This window comes from Pan paniscus, chromosome 11 (genome assembly GCF_029289425.2).
Source record: "Pan paniscus chromosome 11, NHGRI_mPanPan1-v2.0_pri, whole genome shotgun sequence".
In the NCBI taxonomy this organism is placed as follows: Eukaryota; Metazoa; Chordata; class Mammalia; order Primates; family Hominidae; genus Pan; species Pan paniscus.
This window is the reverse complement of record NC_073260.2, coordinates 82,143,323-82,161,315: the sequence shown is the minus strand read 5'-3', so window position 1 is coordinate 82,161,315 and position 17,993 is coordinate 82,143,323. Positions and strand designations below refer to the sequence as shown.

At 39.9% G+C, this 17,993-nt stretch overlaps 1 protein-coding gene across 3 annotated transcripts in view; it reads left to right on the top strand.

Moving 5' to 3' along the window:
* Positions 1–17,078, top strand: part of RASEF (RAS and EF-hand domain containing) — a 77,297-nt gene extending 60,219 nt beyond the window's left edge. For all 3 annotated transcript variants that reach the window (XM_055091937.1, XM_055091936.1, XM_003810301.6), the window contains 3 exons: positions 3,662–3,781; positions 6,217–6,293; positions 13,884–17,078. In XM_055091937.1, the coding sequence (XP_054947912.1) occupies positions 3,662–3,781; positions 6,217–6,293; positions 13,884–13,989 (303 nt within the window). In that variant the 3' untranslated portion in view covers positions 13,990–17,078. The remainder of the gene's footprint in view (positions 1–3,661; positions 3,782–6,216; positions 6,294–13,883) is intronic.
* The last annotated feature ends 915 nt before the right edge of the window (positions 17,079–17,993 follow it).

Sequence of the window (17,993 nt, the reverse complement as noted above, 5' to 3'; positions counted from 1 at the left end):
ACAAGGAGATGGTGTGGTTGGTTGTGTAGTGTAGTTGGGGGCATGTGGGGGCATCCACGGGCATGGGAAGTACAGGTGAAACACCACCTGGATATGAGTGTGGGTCAAGTTTCAAATTGTATGGGAGCTCTCTTCTCTTCTCAACCTTATTCTGGTAGTGATTTGGGATCTTTAGATGTCTCAAGGTACTACCGAAATACCAGTTGATATTTTAAACATGGGCATAGCTTCTGTGCTTTCTGTGGTTAAATAAGATGATGTCTTTCACCTAAGGAACATTCCTGTCCTCTGGTTTCATGGTAAATAATTTTTAAAAGTAAATGATTTTGACCCCATTTAGCATGCTGCCAACAGTTACTAACATAACACTACAGTTCCAGCTATGGTTCAGCATGCTCTCTTGAAAAATAAACTTTTCAACTAAGTATATTAATACAACTTTTCAACTAAGTATATTACCTGTAATTTAAGAAGGCATTAAATTGCAGTAGTGGCTGAACAGAGGACTGGTTGCTGTCTGATCTCAATTTAGCTTCTGGCATTATTGTTCTCTTTCTAACTAAAGAAGTAGTGTGAGAAATGACTGATTGCAATTGGCAGTAAGACTTTGACAGTGATAAATAAATATGCACTCTGTTCTACCAACTTATCATGGCTTAAAGTGATTGTAAACACAGTGAAAGTGTGTTTACATTTATGTAACATTTTTACTTCACAAAATTTCCCATGTTATAGTCATCTCTCTAGCATCTGAGAAATGAAATAAGAAACATATTATCCTAAGTTTTTATGAGAAACTTGAGGCATAGAAAGCATAGGTAGCACTTGCTTAGAGTTATTTAGTGGTTAGGAATAGAATAGGGGCTCAAACCGAACCTCCTGATTGAACAGTGGTTGCTGTTTTGATAAAGCACCAGTGTGAACAGAAGATTACTTGAAGAAGCCTCTGATATCAAGAAGGAATCCCAAGGACTATAATTCCAGCACTTTGGGTAGTCAAGGCAGGCAGATGGTTTGAGCCCAGGAGTTTGAGATCAGTCTGGGCAACATAGTGAGACCCCATCTGTACAAAAAATACAAAAATTACCCAGGCATGTTAGTATGGACCTCTAGTCCCAGCTGCTTGGGAGGCTGAGGTGGGAGGATCACCTGAGCCCTAGGAGGTCGAGGCTGAAGTAAGCCGTGATTGTGCTACTGCACTCCAGCCTGAGTGACAGAGCGAGACCCCCATCTCAAATAAAAAGGAATCCCAAGGTATAATTAGTGCATAGAGGAGCAGTGGCTACTCAAGTGAACAATTGGAGATCCCTGGGATGGAGCAATAAGTCCAGAGAATAACAGATAACCCTAACTCATCCATACTAGTGTTTAAAATCCACAGAAAAACTGTTTTATTGTTGACATTTTGGATTAGTCTTTATTTAAAATCTTTGGGTTATGCTCAAGAAAAGGAGGCACAAAAGGCAAGATCAGCCACAGTGAAATAACCCTTATATAGAGTGGCCCACTGCCATAATTTGCAAAGCAACTTTACACGTTGTCATCTTTTCCGCCATTGGTATCACGTTTTCATATGGTCTGAAAAGGAAGAAAACTATAGAAGAGATGAATTCTTAAGTTTGTTATGGATGAAAAATTACATACTACTAATGGCATTTGACTTTCACCTTAGAAAAAGAATGAGCACAGTGAAGTTTCTCCATGGCTTACTGTTTCTAATTTGAGGAAATCCTACAGGGACAGTTTATATGGCCACTGTAAATATGGGTGGAAATGAATGGTGTGATCACTGGGGTAAGCCAGAGGATTGAGAAGCTGTAGACTGTCAGCGGTGAACAGACCCTCTGAATTAATAATTGATATAATGGAAAACTGCTGAGTTAAAAAATCTTGTAATAGAATTATGGATAAAGTAAAATTATAGCCATTTGTTTATCTGTCATGAATAGTTTATTGATCGAATATTTGGGTAAAAGCTGAATGGAGATACTTGAGATGTAATATCTCTTCCCAGTTTTAACACATTCAAAACTATTTTTTGAGTATCTGCCCGGTTCCTGTGTAGTAGTCTAGGTTCTCGGGATATATCTGTTAAGAAAACAGAGCCCTGTCCTTATGGAGCTTGTGTTCCAGTGGGGGAGACAGATGAAAAGCAGCAAACATAGATCAATAAATGAAATGATATGGTAGAAGGTGATAATGTTATAGAAACAAAACGAGAGCAGGTTGGCCTGACGATAAGGAAGTGGGCTGTGGTTTTCTTCAAGGTAGCCTCGCTGGGAAGGACATATTTAAGTCAAGACTTGAAGGAGGTGCCCTTTACCTCTGTGGCTTTGAGAAGTCATTTAGATGCCTGGATTCTCGGGCTTACTGAAATGAATATTTGACTAATAACTTTCAAGTGATGCCCCTTGCATCCTGAGATCATCAAAGAACACAATTAACGAGCGCATTAATGAGCGAAACAGCTAATTTTGGAGAGGGCCATTCATTCCCTTTCCTTTGATTTTATTACACTCTGGAGCCTTCAGTCCAAGGAAAGTTGCCTGAAGAGAAAGGAAGTCAATGATGATTTCATGTTGAGGCACGTTTTTTGATCCTGTATCAGGAATAGCCCCAAACCCAATGAGTATGCGGGTATCTTTAGTCACTGCAAAGAGTAATTTCCACATGTTTTCATCAGGGCTGCCACTTCTCTTATTTAGGAACCAGAAACTTGTGTTTCTGTGCTAGTCAGGTTGTCTTCTTGTATTCTCATCATAGCCTGCTGAGGTGGGATATGCCTTCATTCAGTCCTTCATTTTACAGACAAGGAGACTGGAGCGGAAAGCTGCAGAGACTTGCCTGACCTCACACAGCCAGTGGGTCCAGCTGGTGGAGGGCTGGGTCTCAGACTTGACTCTGCCACACTCATCTCACATTCTGTGAGCTTCACTGTGACTGTGGGACCCTGTGACAATTGCATAGGCTGACATGGGAGGCTTATCTTAGAATCCATTACTTTGAAAGATTGGTACTTGACTCTTTCTTAGAAAAATGTTGACCTTCAGGACTTTTATATTTTGCTTTTGTTGTAAACCAGAGAGCAGTGAGTGTGGAACTTCCAAACTCCCTTTTTGTTTCATTATAGTTGAAAAATTACTGTGTGTTTTATAACTGTAATAATGAACTTGGCTTGTGATCACTATTGTTTAAAATAACAGTTGTAGAAAATTATGTGGGCAGCACAGCCAAATATGATTCTGTGGTCATGCCTTTTGAGTTTATATTGGCTTGTAGTGCTCTCTGTGCTGGAGACAAGAAATTAACAGATACGTGTTTCCTTTGCCATAAAACTGATTAATCCCAGTGCCTTTTAGTCTTTTCATTAACCTAAGGATGGAGCATTATATAGAGGCAAGGGTTATGGAGTTAGTTTGGACCCAGGCCCTGACCCTTATACCTTCTTATTTAACCTCTCTGAATTTCAGTTTTCTCTTCTGTGAATGGGAAAATGTATGGCTGTTTTTAGAGATACTTTGAGGTTTAAAGATATCCTCTATATAGGATTTGGCACAAAGGAGGCAAAGGGAAAATGGTAATTGCTGTTGCTGTTGTTCTGTGGTCATCGTAATGTGTCCAGTGTTTGATGTGTGCCCCATTTTTTTTTTCTTCCTGGTAGGATGCAGCCCATGAGACTGTTCCCATCATGCTGGTAGGAAACAAGGCTGACATTCGTGACACTGCTGCTACAGAGGGACAAAAATGTGTCCCAGGGCACTTTGGAGAGAAACTGGCCATGGTAAGAGTGAGGATGCCTCAGAATTGGAAGAGAACATGGGGTTTAATGGCTTTGAAGTCGGTGGCCTTTCACTTTTGTCTACCTTTGCTTGAGAGGTCCTTTGACAAACCTCCCCCGTCTGAGGCATCTGTCCTTAACACAGGCAAAACTGCCATGACTCCCACCTCTTTTATGCCAAGGATTAAGTCCCTTGGGAAAATAAAACAATCACATAATCATTTTCTCCCATTGAGTATCATTGACAGAAAGGAACCCAAATAATCCCATCATCTTCCTCCTCCCTCTCACCTAGTTCCTAGAAACCTTCTCTAGTCCTGGAATCCAAGTAAAGGAAGAAAATAGTGTCCTATTTTGAAAAGATGGCGTTGGTTTCAGAGGGTTATAATGCCAAAGGCAGAAGAAGGTACAGTGTCTCACCTGTGTGGAAGGGAATTGGATGACTTCTTTTCTTCTCTAAGATTTGTGTTTAGTTGATATAAAAAATCATTCCCATATACAAATGCATATGCATTTTGGGGTATGCATTTGTATACAGGAATAAACTCAATCCTATTCAGATTGTTGTCATGGGCAGTTTATTCTCCCATCAGTGTCATCTGTCATCATGTCAGAATGCTACCTGGCTCTGTTACGACCTGTCTTACCCATACAAGTAGTCAGATGCACTTTGGGTCAAATAAATTAATATTGCAGCAGTCTGATTTGATGTTGATAGTGTTGTCTGTCGTCAGCACCAGGAAAGGACTACTCTGTAGCATACGTATGTGAACTTCAAAAAGAAGTTTCAGTTTTAATATTTTAAGCTGGAATAATCGTTCTTGTTTTAAAATTTAGAACTGCAAACCAAATGTGATAAATGTCAAAACTAGGCAATGAAATGCAGAAGAGATTCACTCAACCCATATTTATTGGTATCCACCATGTAACAAACACTTCATTGTGTGCTGGGCCAAGAGCAGAGAACAAAGCAAACAGTCCTTGCCCTCGTATTGTTTACTGTCTGAGGGAGACAGATGTTAAACTCATGAAATCCACATGCTAGACACGGTCTCACACAGATACTTTGAAATCTAGTTATTCTTGGCTGCCTGCCAGCTTTATTCCCTCTCCATGATTTCGCAGAGTTCCCAAAGTTTGCTTCCTTATGCATCTCTTGACCTCCACAGTCCTGCATCCTCAAAGGCAGTCTCTGTTTCACCCCATATCATCCTGGATGTAGAAGTCAACACCAGCACTGATGGTTTCTACCAGAAATGCATTTACTTTGTGGTGTTTGCAGATTTTCTATGGATTTGTGGGCTTACGAGTAAAGGTCCCATTGTGGCATTTTTCCCCATTTCCTGGCTTTTCTCATTCTCCCTGTTCTAGAGCAAGTGTCACCTCCTTCCCTTGTCCCACACAGGACTGTTTAACCCACACCTAGGCCCACAACACTTAGTTCTCCTTTATTAAGAGAAAATGTCTCCAGCTAGTCAGACAGGCACACAAAAATAACTTGAGCAATTATAATTGTGGCAATTGCTGTGCATGAGGATCGCAGAGTGCTATGAAAGTTTATGATGGGAAGTCCTAATACAAACTTTTCAGGGTTAGGAATGACTGAATCTTAACTACAAGGAAGGATTACCTAAAAATCCCAAAAGTAGGTAGGTGGCAGACTGGTGGAGGGTGGAGGGAACCTAGGTGATGAGGAGAGTAGGTGCAAAGGTCCCAAGGTGGGAAGGCTTTGCAGACACTGGAGAATTAGAGGAAAGCCAGGGAAACTGCAGCTCTGTGAGTGAGGGGGGATGAGTGAGGTGGGAGGTGAAGCTCAGAGCTTGCCTGGGGCCACGTGAAGCTGGGCCTCATTGGCCATGGAAAAGCATTTTCACATTACCTAAAGACAAACAGGAGGCATTGAAAGGTTTGAAGCAGGAGAGTGACATGATATCATATGCACTATGGCTGGAAGGTTGAATAATAGAGAACTAGAACGTGTCCATTGGTTTCAGCAAACGTGGAGGCTGCTGGATCCAGAAAGGAAAAGTTAGCGGGAAGGAGGGTGTGTTAGCTGCTGGCCAAAGGGAAACAGACTCTTGATGGACATTTAATTCCTGAGTGGTTACCTTGAACTCATTTTTATCTGTCTCGGAATATTTGGTAAAGAACATTTGGTAGCATGTGTTTTGACTGTTGGAAATAAAAACCTTAAAACATGAAATATTCTATTTTTTAAATGTAAAGTAAAAGTCCTCCAACTAGGAACTTTTCCTGGGGTAACTATGCTTAAACCATTTTCTTTGTAAGTACTGGAACTCTGAATTCAGTTTCTTAGCTATTAGTTACTCTTAGCATGCTCAGTAGGAACATATTTTTATTTTACTGATTTTAAAAGCTAAAATTTCAGGAAACTCAATGAAGGGCTTCATTTAATTGTGTGTATTTCTTTTTTACAGACGTATGGGGCATTATTCTGTGAAACAAGTGCCAAAGATGGTTCTAACATAGTGGAAGCTGTTCTGCACCTTGCTCGGTAAAGTTTGGGAAAATGGATGTAGGATTGAATTTTCGCTTGTTGAATATGTCACATTTCTTGTCCATAATGTGCAGATAGAATATATGCGGGAAAACACTTTCTTATCTGTCAGTCATGGTGGGAGAAATAAATATGTGGATATTATAAAAACTGGCAACGTTGCTGTCAACACTGGCAAAATATCTTTACTACCAAACAGAAGAGGTGCATCTGAGGTGTCATTGACATTTCTGAAAAATGTCACCACAAAGCTAATAGTTGACGTGTACGAATCATTTCCAGGAAGCAGCTTTTATACATAAGGGACTATTATGAATACAACTGTCTATTATGATATTTTCCTGGGCAAAAGGGGAAAAAGAAACAAAGCAAATTGTATGTCATGCCAGTTAGAAACACTTTGTCAGAATTATTACCCAGGTAATTATTAAGCCAGGGCAATAGTGTTAATAATAAATAACATTTTAGATGTACAATACAATGAAAATGGCATCATTACAGAACTTGGATATAAATGTATGTGTTTTAATCCTTGAAGTAATTCTTAGGAAATAACATTCTACGTTAGATTTTTCCCTCCTACCTGGTTTTCTGCTATAAATGAAAAGATTATTCTTTACTGGCCTAAAGGGATTAAATATCAAAAAAAGGAAAAAAATCAAAATGTGCATTACAAATTTCAGAGCAATCATCTTTAATTGCAGACAAAGTTAAAATACAACTTTAGGCATGTCATTCTTTTTCTGATTATTTGTAAGGTTTTATAAGAATCTTAATTTTAGTATGATAATTGGCCTTTTCTGCTAGTAAACATTGATAGTTAAAATACTTTGCAATATCTTTAATGCTGTTTTTCAATTAATGACTTAGGGCCGGGTGCAGTGGCCCACACCTGTAATTCCAGCAGATCCCATTGGTTTCAGCAACATGGAGGCTGCTGGATCCAGGAAGGAAAAGTTAGCAGGAAGGAGGATGTGTTAGTTGCTGGCCAAGAGGAAACAGATTCTTGATGGACATTAATTCCTGAGTGATTATTTTTATCATTTTTATGAGAGGCAAGGCAGGAGGATCACTTGAACCCAGGAGTTTGAAACTAGCCTGGGCAACATAGTGAGACCTTGTATCTATTTAAAAAAAGATATACACACACACACACATATGCACACATACATACACATATATACATTAATGACTTGGCATTTGTAGTGCTTAATAAAATAGAGTTCTATTAATAGAATGTTTGGACTAGGGCCACAGGATAAACTGTTGCCCTCACTTAAGAGAATCAGGAAATGGACTTTGGGAGTCCTGCTTGGCATTAGTTTGTGGCAGGGTTGGCAGATGCCCTGTATTCACACTCAAGAGTCTTTGAACATTTCCCTCTTTGACATCAGTCCAGGAGAGAGAGTCACCTCCCCCTACAACACTGGAAATCATTTTTCTTTAAAGCAAAAACAGTGCTAACCTTGAATGTGACCTAGCACATTTTTTCCTTTTGCATTAGGCTGTTTTGTGCATCTCTATAAAGGAATACCCGAGACTGCAATTTATAAAGAAAATAGGTTCAATTGGCTCATGGTTCTGCAGTCTTTACAGGAAACTTAGCACTGGCATCTGCTTGGCCTCTGGTGAGATCTCAGGGAGCGTTTACTCCTGGTGGAAGGTGAAGGGGAGCCAGCGTGTCACATGACGAGGGAGCAAGGAGAGGGGAGGGGCTACTCTCTTTTAAACAACCAGATCTCCTGTGAACTCAGAGCGAGAACTCACTCATCACCAAGGGATGGAGCTATGCCATTCATGAGAGAGCCACCCGCTTGATTCAGTACCTCCCACGAGGCCCCACCTCTAACACCGAAGGTCAGATTTCCACATGAGATTTGGAGGGGACAAACATCCAAACCATTTCATCTTTTAAAAGAAAAAAAAAGTGAATATTTGAACACATATACATTCAACTAAATTAGATGGGTTTTTTTGTGTGTTTTTTTTGTATGTTTGTTTGTTTTTGGCTGTGAATAGTAGGAGAATCATGGACTAATATCACATTTGTGCAAAAAGAGTCAGAGTAAAACTTTTATCTGTCGGGTTGAATAACAGATTCCACGCACTTATGGGTGCACAGGGAACACCAGCTATTTTGGCTCAACAAGCTACATTCAGTAAAGAGGGGAGAGTTCAGTAAAATGCAGAATTTGACTTCACGAAAGATCAAATAACTGTTGGATTGTCAGGTTTTTACTTTTCAAATGGTTGTGTTGGTGTTTCATTCATAAGTTGCTGGGAACAGCTGGATGGAAGTGATATAGTTGCTGGCACAGATGGCAGTGGGGAAGGATCTGCAGGTCTTTGGAGCATCCCTGGGATGCCTTAGCCTTGGTCAGCGGAACACTGCATTGCTGCTCCCACGCAGCAGTAACAGATGCAGCAGGTCAAGCCTTGCATGTGGTTACTAGCTGCTCCCCAGCATATTGGAGGATTATGGTGTCAGGAGGCTCAAAGTCCATTCTTAAATCTATTTCTAAATAGCTATGAGGTCTTGAACAAGTCCCTGTATTTCTTTTGGCAACTCTAATCTGTAAAATGAGGGAGGGGCCTAAAGGAAATGATCTCAAAGGTCCTTTCTAATTCTAAGAGCCTGTGACTCTGTATATGACAGTCTGTACTCCACTGAATATCTTAATCATTGTTTAATGCTCAGTTGTCTTATGGGGTCATATTAAAGTTAAATGGCTCCAAAGTGCCCCGGTGAAGAGTCGATTCTCTTTATTATGTCATAAAGATGGGAGAGGCTGTAAGTTTCCTGTGCCTTTCTCCCCATCTGCTCCTGTGTGGCATGTTGGGTCAGCCACGTGTTGGCCCTGCTTACAATGAAGCTTCGACACTAGCTTGTGTGTGTTTACTTAAAACACCTGGTTTGCAAAAGCATTTTGATAACTAGGTTATTTCAGCTGCATAATGGATAGGTTATAGTTATTTTAAAAAGCTTTAGACAAGTAAAGAAATAAGATAAGCTTCTTGCGAATCATTTATCATAGAGGTTTTTGTTTTATTGTTATTGCATTATGGCCTGGCTTTGGGCTTCTAGTGATGTTAGTGATGTGTTAAATATAAAAATTATAAATAAAGCAAACATATGAAGACCTTAATTGCTTTATACTTAGCCTTCAGATTGGCTTTTCAAAGTACTCAACCCTTAAATGGAAATGTTATAGTCTCCACAGGTAAAATTACCATTTGTTGAAGTTTTACAACCTTGGGAAATTTATGTATAATGCAAAACATATATGTTCTCAATTTAGATTTCATAGGGTGAGATCATATAATGTCATAAAACTAGGAGAAGGTATGGGTTTGCACTGTCTGAAACAATTTATTTTTAAAGGGAGGCCATAAATATTTGGTTAACAACCTGAACTACTCTGCATTTTCTTAGAAAATCTTTCAATCCCAGGAAGAGTTTCTCCTAGGAATGCAATTTCCATATAGTGCTGATAGGTCATCGTTCATAACCATTGTCCCATTAGTAAGTAAATTTTCCATCACCAGAACCACAGGCTTTAAACATTTTGCAGTAGATTCAAGTTCAAGAGGCATTTAATTATCAACTGCCTGAAATTGGAGAAAAACACAAAAAACTTAGGCTGATGTATCAGTTCAGCATCAGAGCTGAGCCCATTGGGTGTAAATCTGTCCATAAGACTGAGTCATTTAAACTGCAGTTGTTAAGTGTATGGTAGATTTTGGTGAGCCCTAATTTTCCCAGCCTTAAATCTGTTTTAGATGTTTGGAATTGTTTCTTTATAATTTCCTTAAAGTGGAGCATGCCTGCATTTTTGGCTGAAGGCCAGATGAAAATGTGGGTATATACTTTCCCCCTTAATATTTGCTTTCAGGTTCAATAATGTCTGCATTATGGGCACTTAACATGTGCATAGCCCCATGCTATGTTCAATAGAGACATCAAGGGATTTAAAGACTGGCCTTGTAATTTAACATTACAGAAAAGAACATGACAATATATGACCAGGCAGCCATATGGTACGTAGCTGATAGAGGCCATTGGATCTACAAGAAGAGAGAGATGTGAATTGTTCAGTGAAGATGCTATGGTTATTGTACCCATTTTACAGAAGAGGAAATTGGAAATTAGAATACTTAATCTGCTTGCTCAGTGACACAGCTAGTAAGTGGCAATGTGAGGACTCTTCACCACCAACCTGGATCACTGGCTTGCTGCTTAAATGTTGGTAATCTCAGGGTCTCTGACTGTCCTCTCTTTCTTTTCACTCTCTGTCTGCCTAACGTCTTCCATCCACACAGCTTCTGGAACCATCTCTACCTGGTAACTTCCAGTTTTTGTGTTTTTAACCCCTCACGTCTTTTTAAAATTCCATAAGCATAGAGTGAACCCCCACCGGAAACGCCATAGCCATGGTGACTCTGCATATCCAAATCCTGGTGTGTTCATGTGGCTTTAAGCTTGTTCCTCAGTCTGTATTCCCTTTCTCTGGAATCTACCAAAATTATAATTAAACAATAGTCACCTGGAGTCAGTCTTGATTCCTTTTCTCTCTTGCTTCACCCCTTGCCTCGAGTGGCTTCTGAAGGTCATCTTTCAGTCTCTTTTGAATCCATGCATTTTTCTCGCTTTCTCCCTTTTTCTGCTTTGGTTCAGGCCTCAAAATTCCCTACCTGGGCTAGTGCAAGAATTTCTGCCTCAGAGTTTCTCCAATATCAGTTCATCCTCTACTGTGGAATCAGGTAATCTTTATAAATAAAGATCCAGTTAATATTTACTTTCTTGCGTTCCAACCCCACATTGGTGTCTTACTGACAACACAGAGTCCCAGCTCCTTAGCATGTGGCTGATAGCCCATCACAGCCTGATATGGTTTGGCTGTGTCCCCACCCAAATCTCAACTTGAATTGTATCTCTCAGAATTCCCATGTGTTGTGGGAAGGACCCCGGGGGAGGTAATTGAATCATGGGGGCCGATCTTTCCTCTGCTATTCTCGTGATAGTGAATAAGTCTCACGAGATCTGATGGGATTATCAGCGGTTTCCACTTTTGCTTCTCTCTCGTTTTTCTCTTGCTGCCACCATGTAAGAAGTGTCTTTTGCCTCCCCCCATGATTCTGAGGCCTCCCCAGCTACGTGGAACTCTTTAAGTCCAATTAAACCTCTTTTCGTTCCCACTTTTGGGTGTTTTTATCAGCAGCGTGAAAACAAACTAATACACAGCCTGACCTTTCTGGTTGAATTTCTATCTCTTTTTCCCAAATGAATGATAATCTGTAGACACAGCAAACTTCATCCAATCAGGCCAAGCTCTTATGCCTCTGCCTTTCTGCATGCCATTCCCTGCATCTGGAATCTCCTTTTCTGTTCTTTCAAAAGGTCTCTCCAATGTCAAAAGTCTCTATGAAGCCCCATTTCCGTGAAGCCCACAACACATCTGTGGGCACAGAGTGCATCTGTGGTAGCTGCTGTCTCAGGACCATGAAATTATTTATTTAGACATCTGACTCTCCCTTAAAGCTCACTAGCTGAAGGTCCCAGAGCCTGGCATAAGTTGGGCATTTATTCAATGACAGAACGACCAAGATTTTGCATTTGGAAGTTGTGTTACTCTTCCGTTGTCCTTGTAACGAACTCCCACAGATGTAGAGGCTTAAATAATGCAAATTTATTATCTGACAATTTTGGAGGTCAGAAACCTGAAATGAGTCTTCCCGGGTGTTAGGGTTTGAATTGTGTCTCCTCTTTCTTCTCCTGAGTCTCTGTTGCCTCATCTGTGAGGTGAGGATAGTACTACTCACCCATCTCCTGTCGGGTATGTGTGTTTGGGGTATATATCAAATATGAAAAACATGTATATTGCATTTACCAGCTGTCCTATAGCTAGAATCAGTTTATTTTTTTCCCTGCTGAGATGTCGTCTTTCCAATTCACAGTGCAGTGGATTTCGAAAGGTAGGATTTATCAGTACCTTCTGCAGCTAAGCTGGCCAGTTTGGTAGCCACTAGCCACTCACAGTGTGGCTAATCCAGTTCAGATGTGCTGTATGCATTCAATATAGACTGGATTTTGAAGGCTTTCTACACATTATCTCATTAATAGTGTTTTTATTGACCACATGCCGAAATGACAATATTTTTGCTATACTGGGCTAAATAAAATATATTAATAAAATTAATTTTACCTATTTCTTTTTACCTTTTAAAAATCTGGCTACTAAATAATTCAAACTGACATGTATGGATCCCATTGTATTTCTGTTGAGCAGTGTGGCTCTGCTGGAGACACACAGATTACCGCTAGTTTCAGTTAAGTGCTTCATCATAAACCATCCCAAAACTTGGTTGCCCAAAACAACAACCAATTTTTATTTCTCACAATTGGCAGAGGTGGCTGGATGTCAGCCGGAAAGTTTCTTGACTGCTTTTGCATGAGTATCTCCTATGTTTGCAGTCAGATGGCCACCGGGGCTGTGGCTCGGGCTGGATGTCAGCCACCAGGGTGCTTCTCGTGGCTTCACTCCACGTGGCATTTCAGTCCCCAGGGCCACTCTGGTGGCCTCTCTCCATTGAGGAACCCTGGACTCCTTGAACCCTGGACTTCAAAGGGGGTAGAGATTGCTGCAGCCCCGCATTATAAACACTTGGGTTTAGAAGCCACAGAATACCATTTCCTCCATATTCTATTGGTCAAAGCAGGTGGAGAACCAGCTCTGACCAAGAGGGTAGGGAATCAAACCTTCACCTCTTGATGGGAGAGGCATCAGGCACTGACAAGGAAGGGCAGAATTATTTGGGGCCATCTTAGGGAGGCACTCATCTCGCCGGCAGAGATAGCCGTTCAGCTTGTCTAAGGTGAGACTTCTGGTCTTCATATTTCACAAGCATCCCCAGTGGCTACACCTGGAAGGATACTTCCTTAGGGGGTTTTCATAAGATCTTGGAGAGTAAGACATTTTTTCGTGAGTCTTGCCTCTAGCAGTTAATACTGGAAGAAGCTTACGATGACAGAAAGGGATGGTGGTAAATCCATTGTTACCTCCATGATCATGTATAATTAAAGAATGGTTATAAAATCACCATTGCTTTTGTTAAGCTCAGCAACCATTACATGAAGCTGGAAACCTGGTTCCAGAGTGTTAAGGAGCAAGCTGTGTGTATCGCAGGTTCTGCAGCATCCTGAAACCTCAGGAGAGAGTGAGGGGAGAAGGGTGTGTGTGTGTGTGTGTGTGTGTGTGTGTGTGTGTGTGTGTGTGGCCTGGTACTCAGAAAACAGGTGCTGGAGCCAGCATGTGTGGTTTTAATCCCACTTCTGTAGTCATGTGACCTAAGGGAACTGTCTTAACCTCTTTTTGCCCTCATTTCCTCACATACAAAATGGGGCACAGCAAATTTATGTGGTTCTTATGAAGATTAAGTCAAGACCTATAAAGCATTAAAACAATGTCTATAAGGCCGTGCAGACACTCAGCATGGCTATTTTTATTTCTACAGAACCATCTGTGGCTTAGTTTTTATACCTCAGTAATCCTCTCTCTCTCTCTCTGTCTCTCTCTATCTCTCTCTCAGAGAAGTGAAAAAGAGAACTGACAAGGATGACAGCAGATCCATTACCAATCTAACCGGGACCAATTCCAAAAAGTCACCACAGATGAAGAATTGTTGCAATGGCTAAATCCCAAACATCCTTGGCCTGTGAAGTCTTCATTTCCAGAATACTGAATTTGTGTGACTTATTTGGCTGTTAACAGAGTGGCACATCCTACTGACACTGTCCTATGGAGAGTTACAGTGCAGGAAACCTGAACCCTGCTCTCAGGTCCCTCTGGAACTTTGGCTCTTCTTTGTTTTGTCTCAGTGAGTGATTTGGGCCCTCTGGCTAAATAGACTAGTCATGTCCTTACAGGTCTTAAAAGATAACATGTAAATGTTTTTAAAATGGTAAAAAAAAAGAAAAGAAATCACATGCTCAGATCAAAGCTGTAGAGGAAACTGACATAATTAGATTCATGTGGTAGCTGAATTAGGTTACCCACAAAGTCAGCATTTAAATATTTGATACTAAAGTTCTAGTAAGAAGGGATTCTCATCCTAGATTTGCTGTTAACTGGCCTTGTGACCTTGGACATGTCACAAGCCCATGTCGGATCTGTTTCTTCATCTGTAAAATGTGCAGCTTGCCCTCAAAGGCCTTGCAGCCCTTGGCACCTCAGATTCTGTGGGAAGCAGTAGGACAGAGAGTGTGGTGGTCCACAGTTAATAATAGAACTATGGTTATTCCTGCTTTTTAATATTGGAGTATTGATTTTTCTCACTTCTGAAATAAGGACAGAATTTGATTAAAAAATGGAAACAAATATCTATTTTTTATCTATAAAGAAACATGTTTGAGACAAAAATAGTTGTATATAAAAGGATATTTCATAATCTCAGAATAGTTACAAAGCTCACTGCTTGAATTTGGTGTTAAAAATTCTAATGAAAACATGTAAAGCCACATACTACTGAAAGCACAATGCCCAGGAAAGTTGTCACTCTTCACTTAAGGGAGTGGTTGCCAGGGGCTGAGAAAGGGAGGATGGGGAGTGACTGCTAATAGGTATGTGGTTTCTTTGGGCGATGGTGAGAATGTTCTGGAATTGGAATAGTGGTGATAGTTGTATAACTGTTTGAATATACTAGGAACCACTGAATTGTATACTTTGAAAGGGTGAATTTTATGGTTGTGAATTATCTCACTAAAAAAAATGCTAGTACTTAGAGTGATGTAACATTTTGCAAAATTTTCATTTTCGTATCCCTGCTGATTTCAAACCTTCCCATGGTTTAGAAGCATAACCTGTAATGTAATGCAAGTCCCCTAACTCCCTGGTTGCTAACATTAACTTCCTTAAGTAATAATCAATGAAATAAATTCTATGCATGGTTGTGAAATAATGTCCTTAAAAGAGGAATCACCATTAGGAAAGGTGAGTCAGGGTCCTTTGTTTAATGTGACTAGTGGCTCATCATCACCAGTGACCTGGTTGGGCCTACTCTCCTTCCAGAACCTGCATTGCTTCCCAGACCTCCCCACTGAGATGCCTCTAAGAGCCAAAGGAGTCAACACCTGAGCCTAGGGTGGAGCTACAACAAAAGATTCTAATTTACCTTGCTTCATCTAGGTCCAGGCCCCAAGTAGCTGGCTGAAGGAACTTAAAAATAGCTGTTATTTATTGTATTATATAAGCTAAAAACATTTATTTTTGTTGAATCGAAACAATTGCACGTAGCAATCTTTTTTCTGTTCACGGTGTTTGTGATAGAACCTTAAATTCCGCAAGCATCAGTTTTTTGAAAAAATGGGAATTGACCGGATAGTTACAGGCAAAGATTATAAATAGCTACAACATCATTTAACTTTTATAAACATGCCTTCTCTCTATTGAAGACATCTGATATTTTTGCTGGAAAGTTGGATCTATCCTCAGTAACTCTGCCATGGATTCCTGTTTCCTGGTTCCAGAAAAAGAAAAGATTACATTTCTGATCATAAAGAATGTCTTGCATATGGGAAATTTTTCAAAATAAGGGGGGTATTATTTATGTGGCATGGCAAAACTTTTGCCATGGCTGTTTGTCTTAGTGGCATCTTTTGATGAGATTGGATCAGATATATGTAGATGCTGATATATGGACACATGTTTAGGTTTTGGTGCAGTTGCACAAAACTGTTAGTTTATATGTTACTGTGTTGCCTTTATTTATTCTCTCCAAAGTGTCTCTTTATATTTGTTTTACAATCTGTAAAAGAGTATACCATAATACAGAAGTATTTTCATAGTCTTTACCTCTGGATTGTCCTGTCAGTATACCCACGTTGATGAGATTACACCAGTGCCTTTGATGGTCAACCAATCATCTTTAAGTATTTGAGCCCTGATAAATATTTTGGTAACATAATCCAAATTAGAGACTTAGAGCTCTGGTTAGCAATCATGTTTAAAGAGAAGCTTCTTAAAGCTCTGTATGCTGCAGTGCTGGGAGATTCATGATTATTACCAACGTTTTGATTTCATGAAGGTGTTCTCAAATTTAAAGCACATTTTCAGTAAGAACAAAAATATTTAATGTTTTTATCTTAGACTTAACTTGATACATTTGCATATTACTATGGAAGTTATTCACCTTGTCCCTGTTTCTCTTTAAGATATTTTAAAATCATAGTTATACTACAGTCCTTTTTTAAATGTATCCTGATACATTGTAAAATATTTTAATTTCATTGTGGAAAATAATGTTGGATAAGGAGATATTTTTCACTGTTAACTTTTAGCCCATGCATTTTCATAATTTATTTTTTTCACTTGCTGCTTTATATGACATATGTGACATTTGATTATTTAATACTTGATGTCATCTGCATAAACCCAAGTTGCACAACCCTCCTGCTGAAGATAAAATTGAGGTTAAAGATAAAGATTTATTTTCATATTTGTACAGTGATCGGCTTCAGTGATGGTTTTTGTGGGCATTTATTGTGTGTGTGTAAGAAATTTCATATGTATATATTAAGTAGGCCTCTGAGTATTGGATAATTGTTTTGTGATTTTGATTTATATGGTTTACATTTTCATTGTGTGGGCCATATTTCATTTATGCTGTTTATTTCTCTTCAAACCTTAATAATTATACCATAAAGTGTAATTTTTATAGCAATGCAAATGTCTAAGGAACTACGAATATTTTCTACATTGTAAATTCAATAAAGCTTGCTTCCTTTGGCCTTTTGAGTGTTTCCTTCAGCTTTACTGCAGATATCCCTGAAGTAATTTTAATTCTAGGATGTGTCTGCCTGAAACCATACCTCTAAAACACTTGTCTTTTCTGGCCATGGCAAGCCGAGTGTTGGGAGAGAAGAATGCACGCCTGGTATTCAGTGCTGTGGCACAGACAAGTCATCCTGGCCAACAGGGCAGCAGGTAGACCAGCTTGGGGCAGGACAGCCAGGAATAGTGAGGCCTCTGTAGAAGAATGTCAGTGTTCTGGCCATCCGCACGTCCTCTGAGGAGTTAGACCTTTTCTCTGATTCTCACCCCTTTCTTTCTACCCCCACATTCCCATGCACCCCAATAGGCTGAGGCTACCCGCCCTCACTCCTGTAGTACCTTTTAAAATGTGTCAACATCCTTCTTGTCCTTTTACTTATTACGTAGACAGATGCCCCATGCCCTTAGCCACTTTGTCTACTGCCACCTCCCTTCTATTGTATGCAGTGCTTGATACTTTAATTGTCCTAATTGTTGAATGGATGGTCAAGGAATTAACTGGTTAAATAAGGTAGGCTTTGCAAAGAGTGTCTGCCAACACCCGCCACCACCACCACACACACACAGACACACATACATGATGATGGTGGACAATATAAGTACGAGGCAGTATAATGTCAATGGGTATGAGCTCTGAGGCCAGCCTGCCTGGTTTGAACCTGGCCTCAGATGTAGTAGGGTAACTATGAACAAGGGACTTAACCTCTGTGTATCCCAGCTTCTTTATTTGTAAAATAAGAATGGTAACAGTACCTTTCTTGTGGAGTTGTTCTGAGAACTAAATGAGTTAATGTATGTAAAGGGCTTGAATCATGCCTGACACTTTGATTGCCCTCAATTAAAAAAACAAAACATTTTGCAACACCATTGG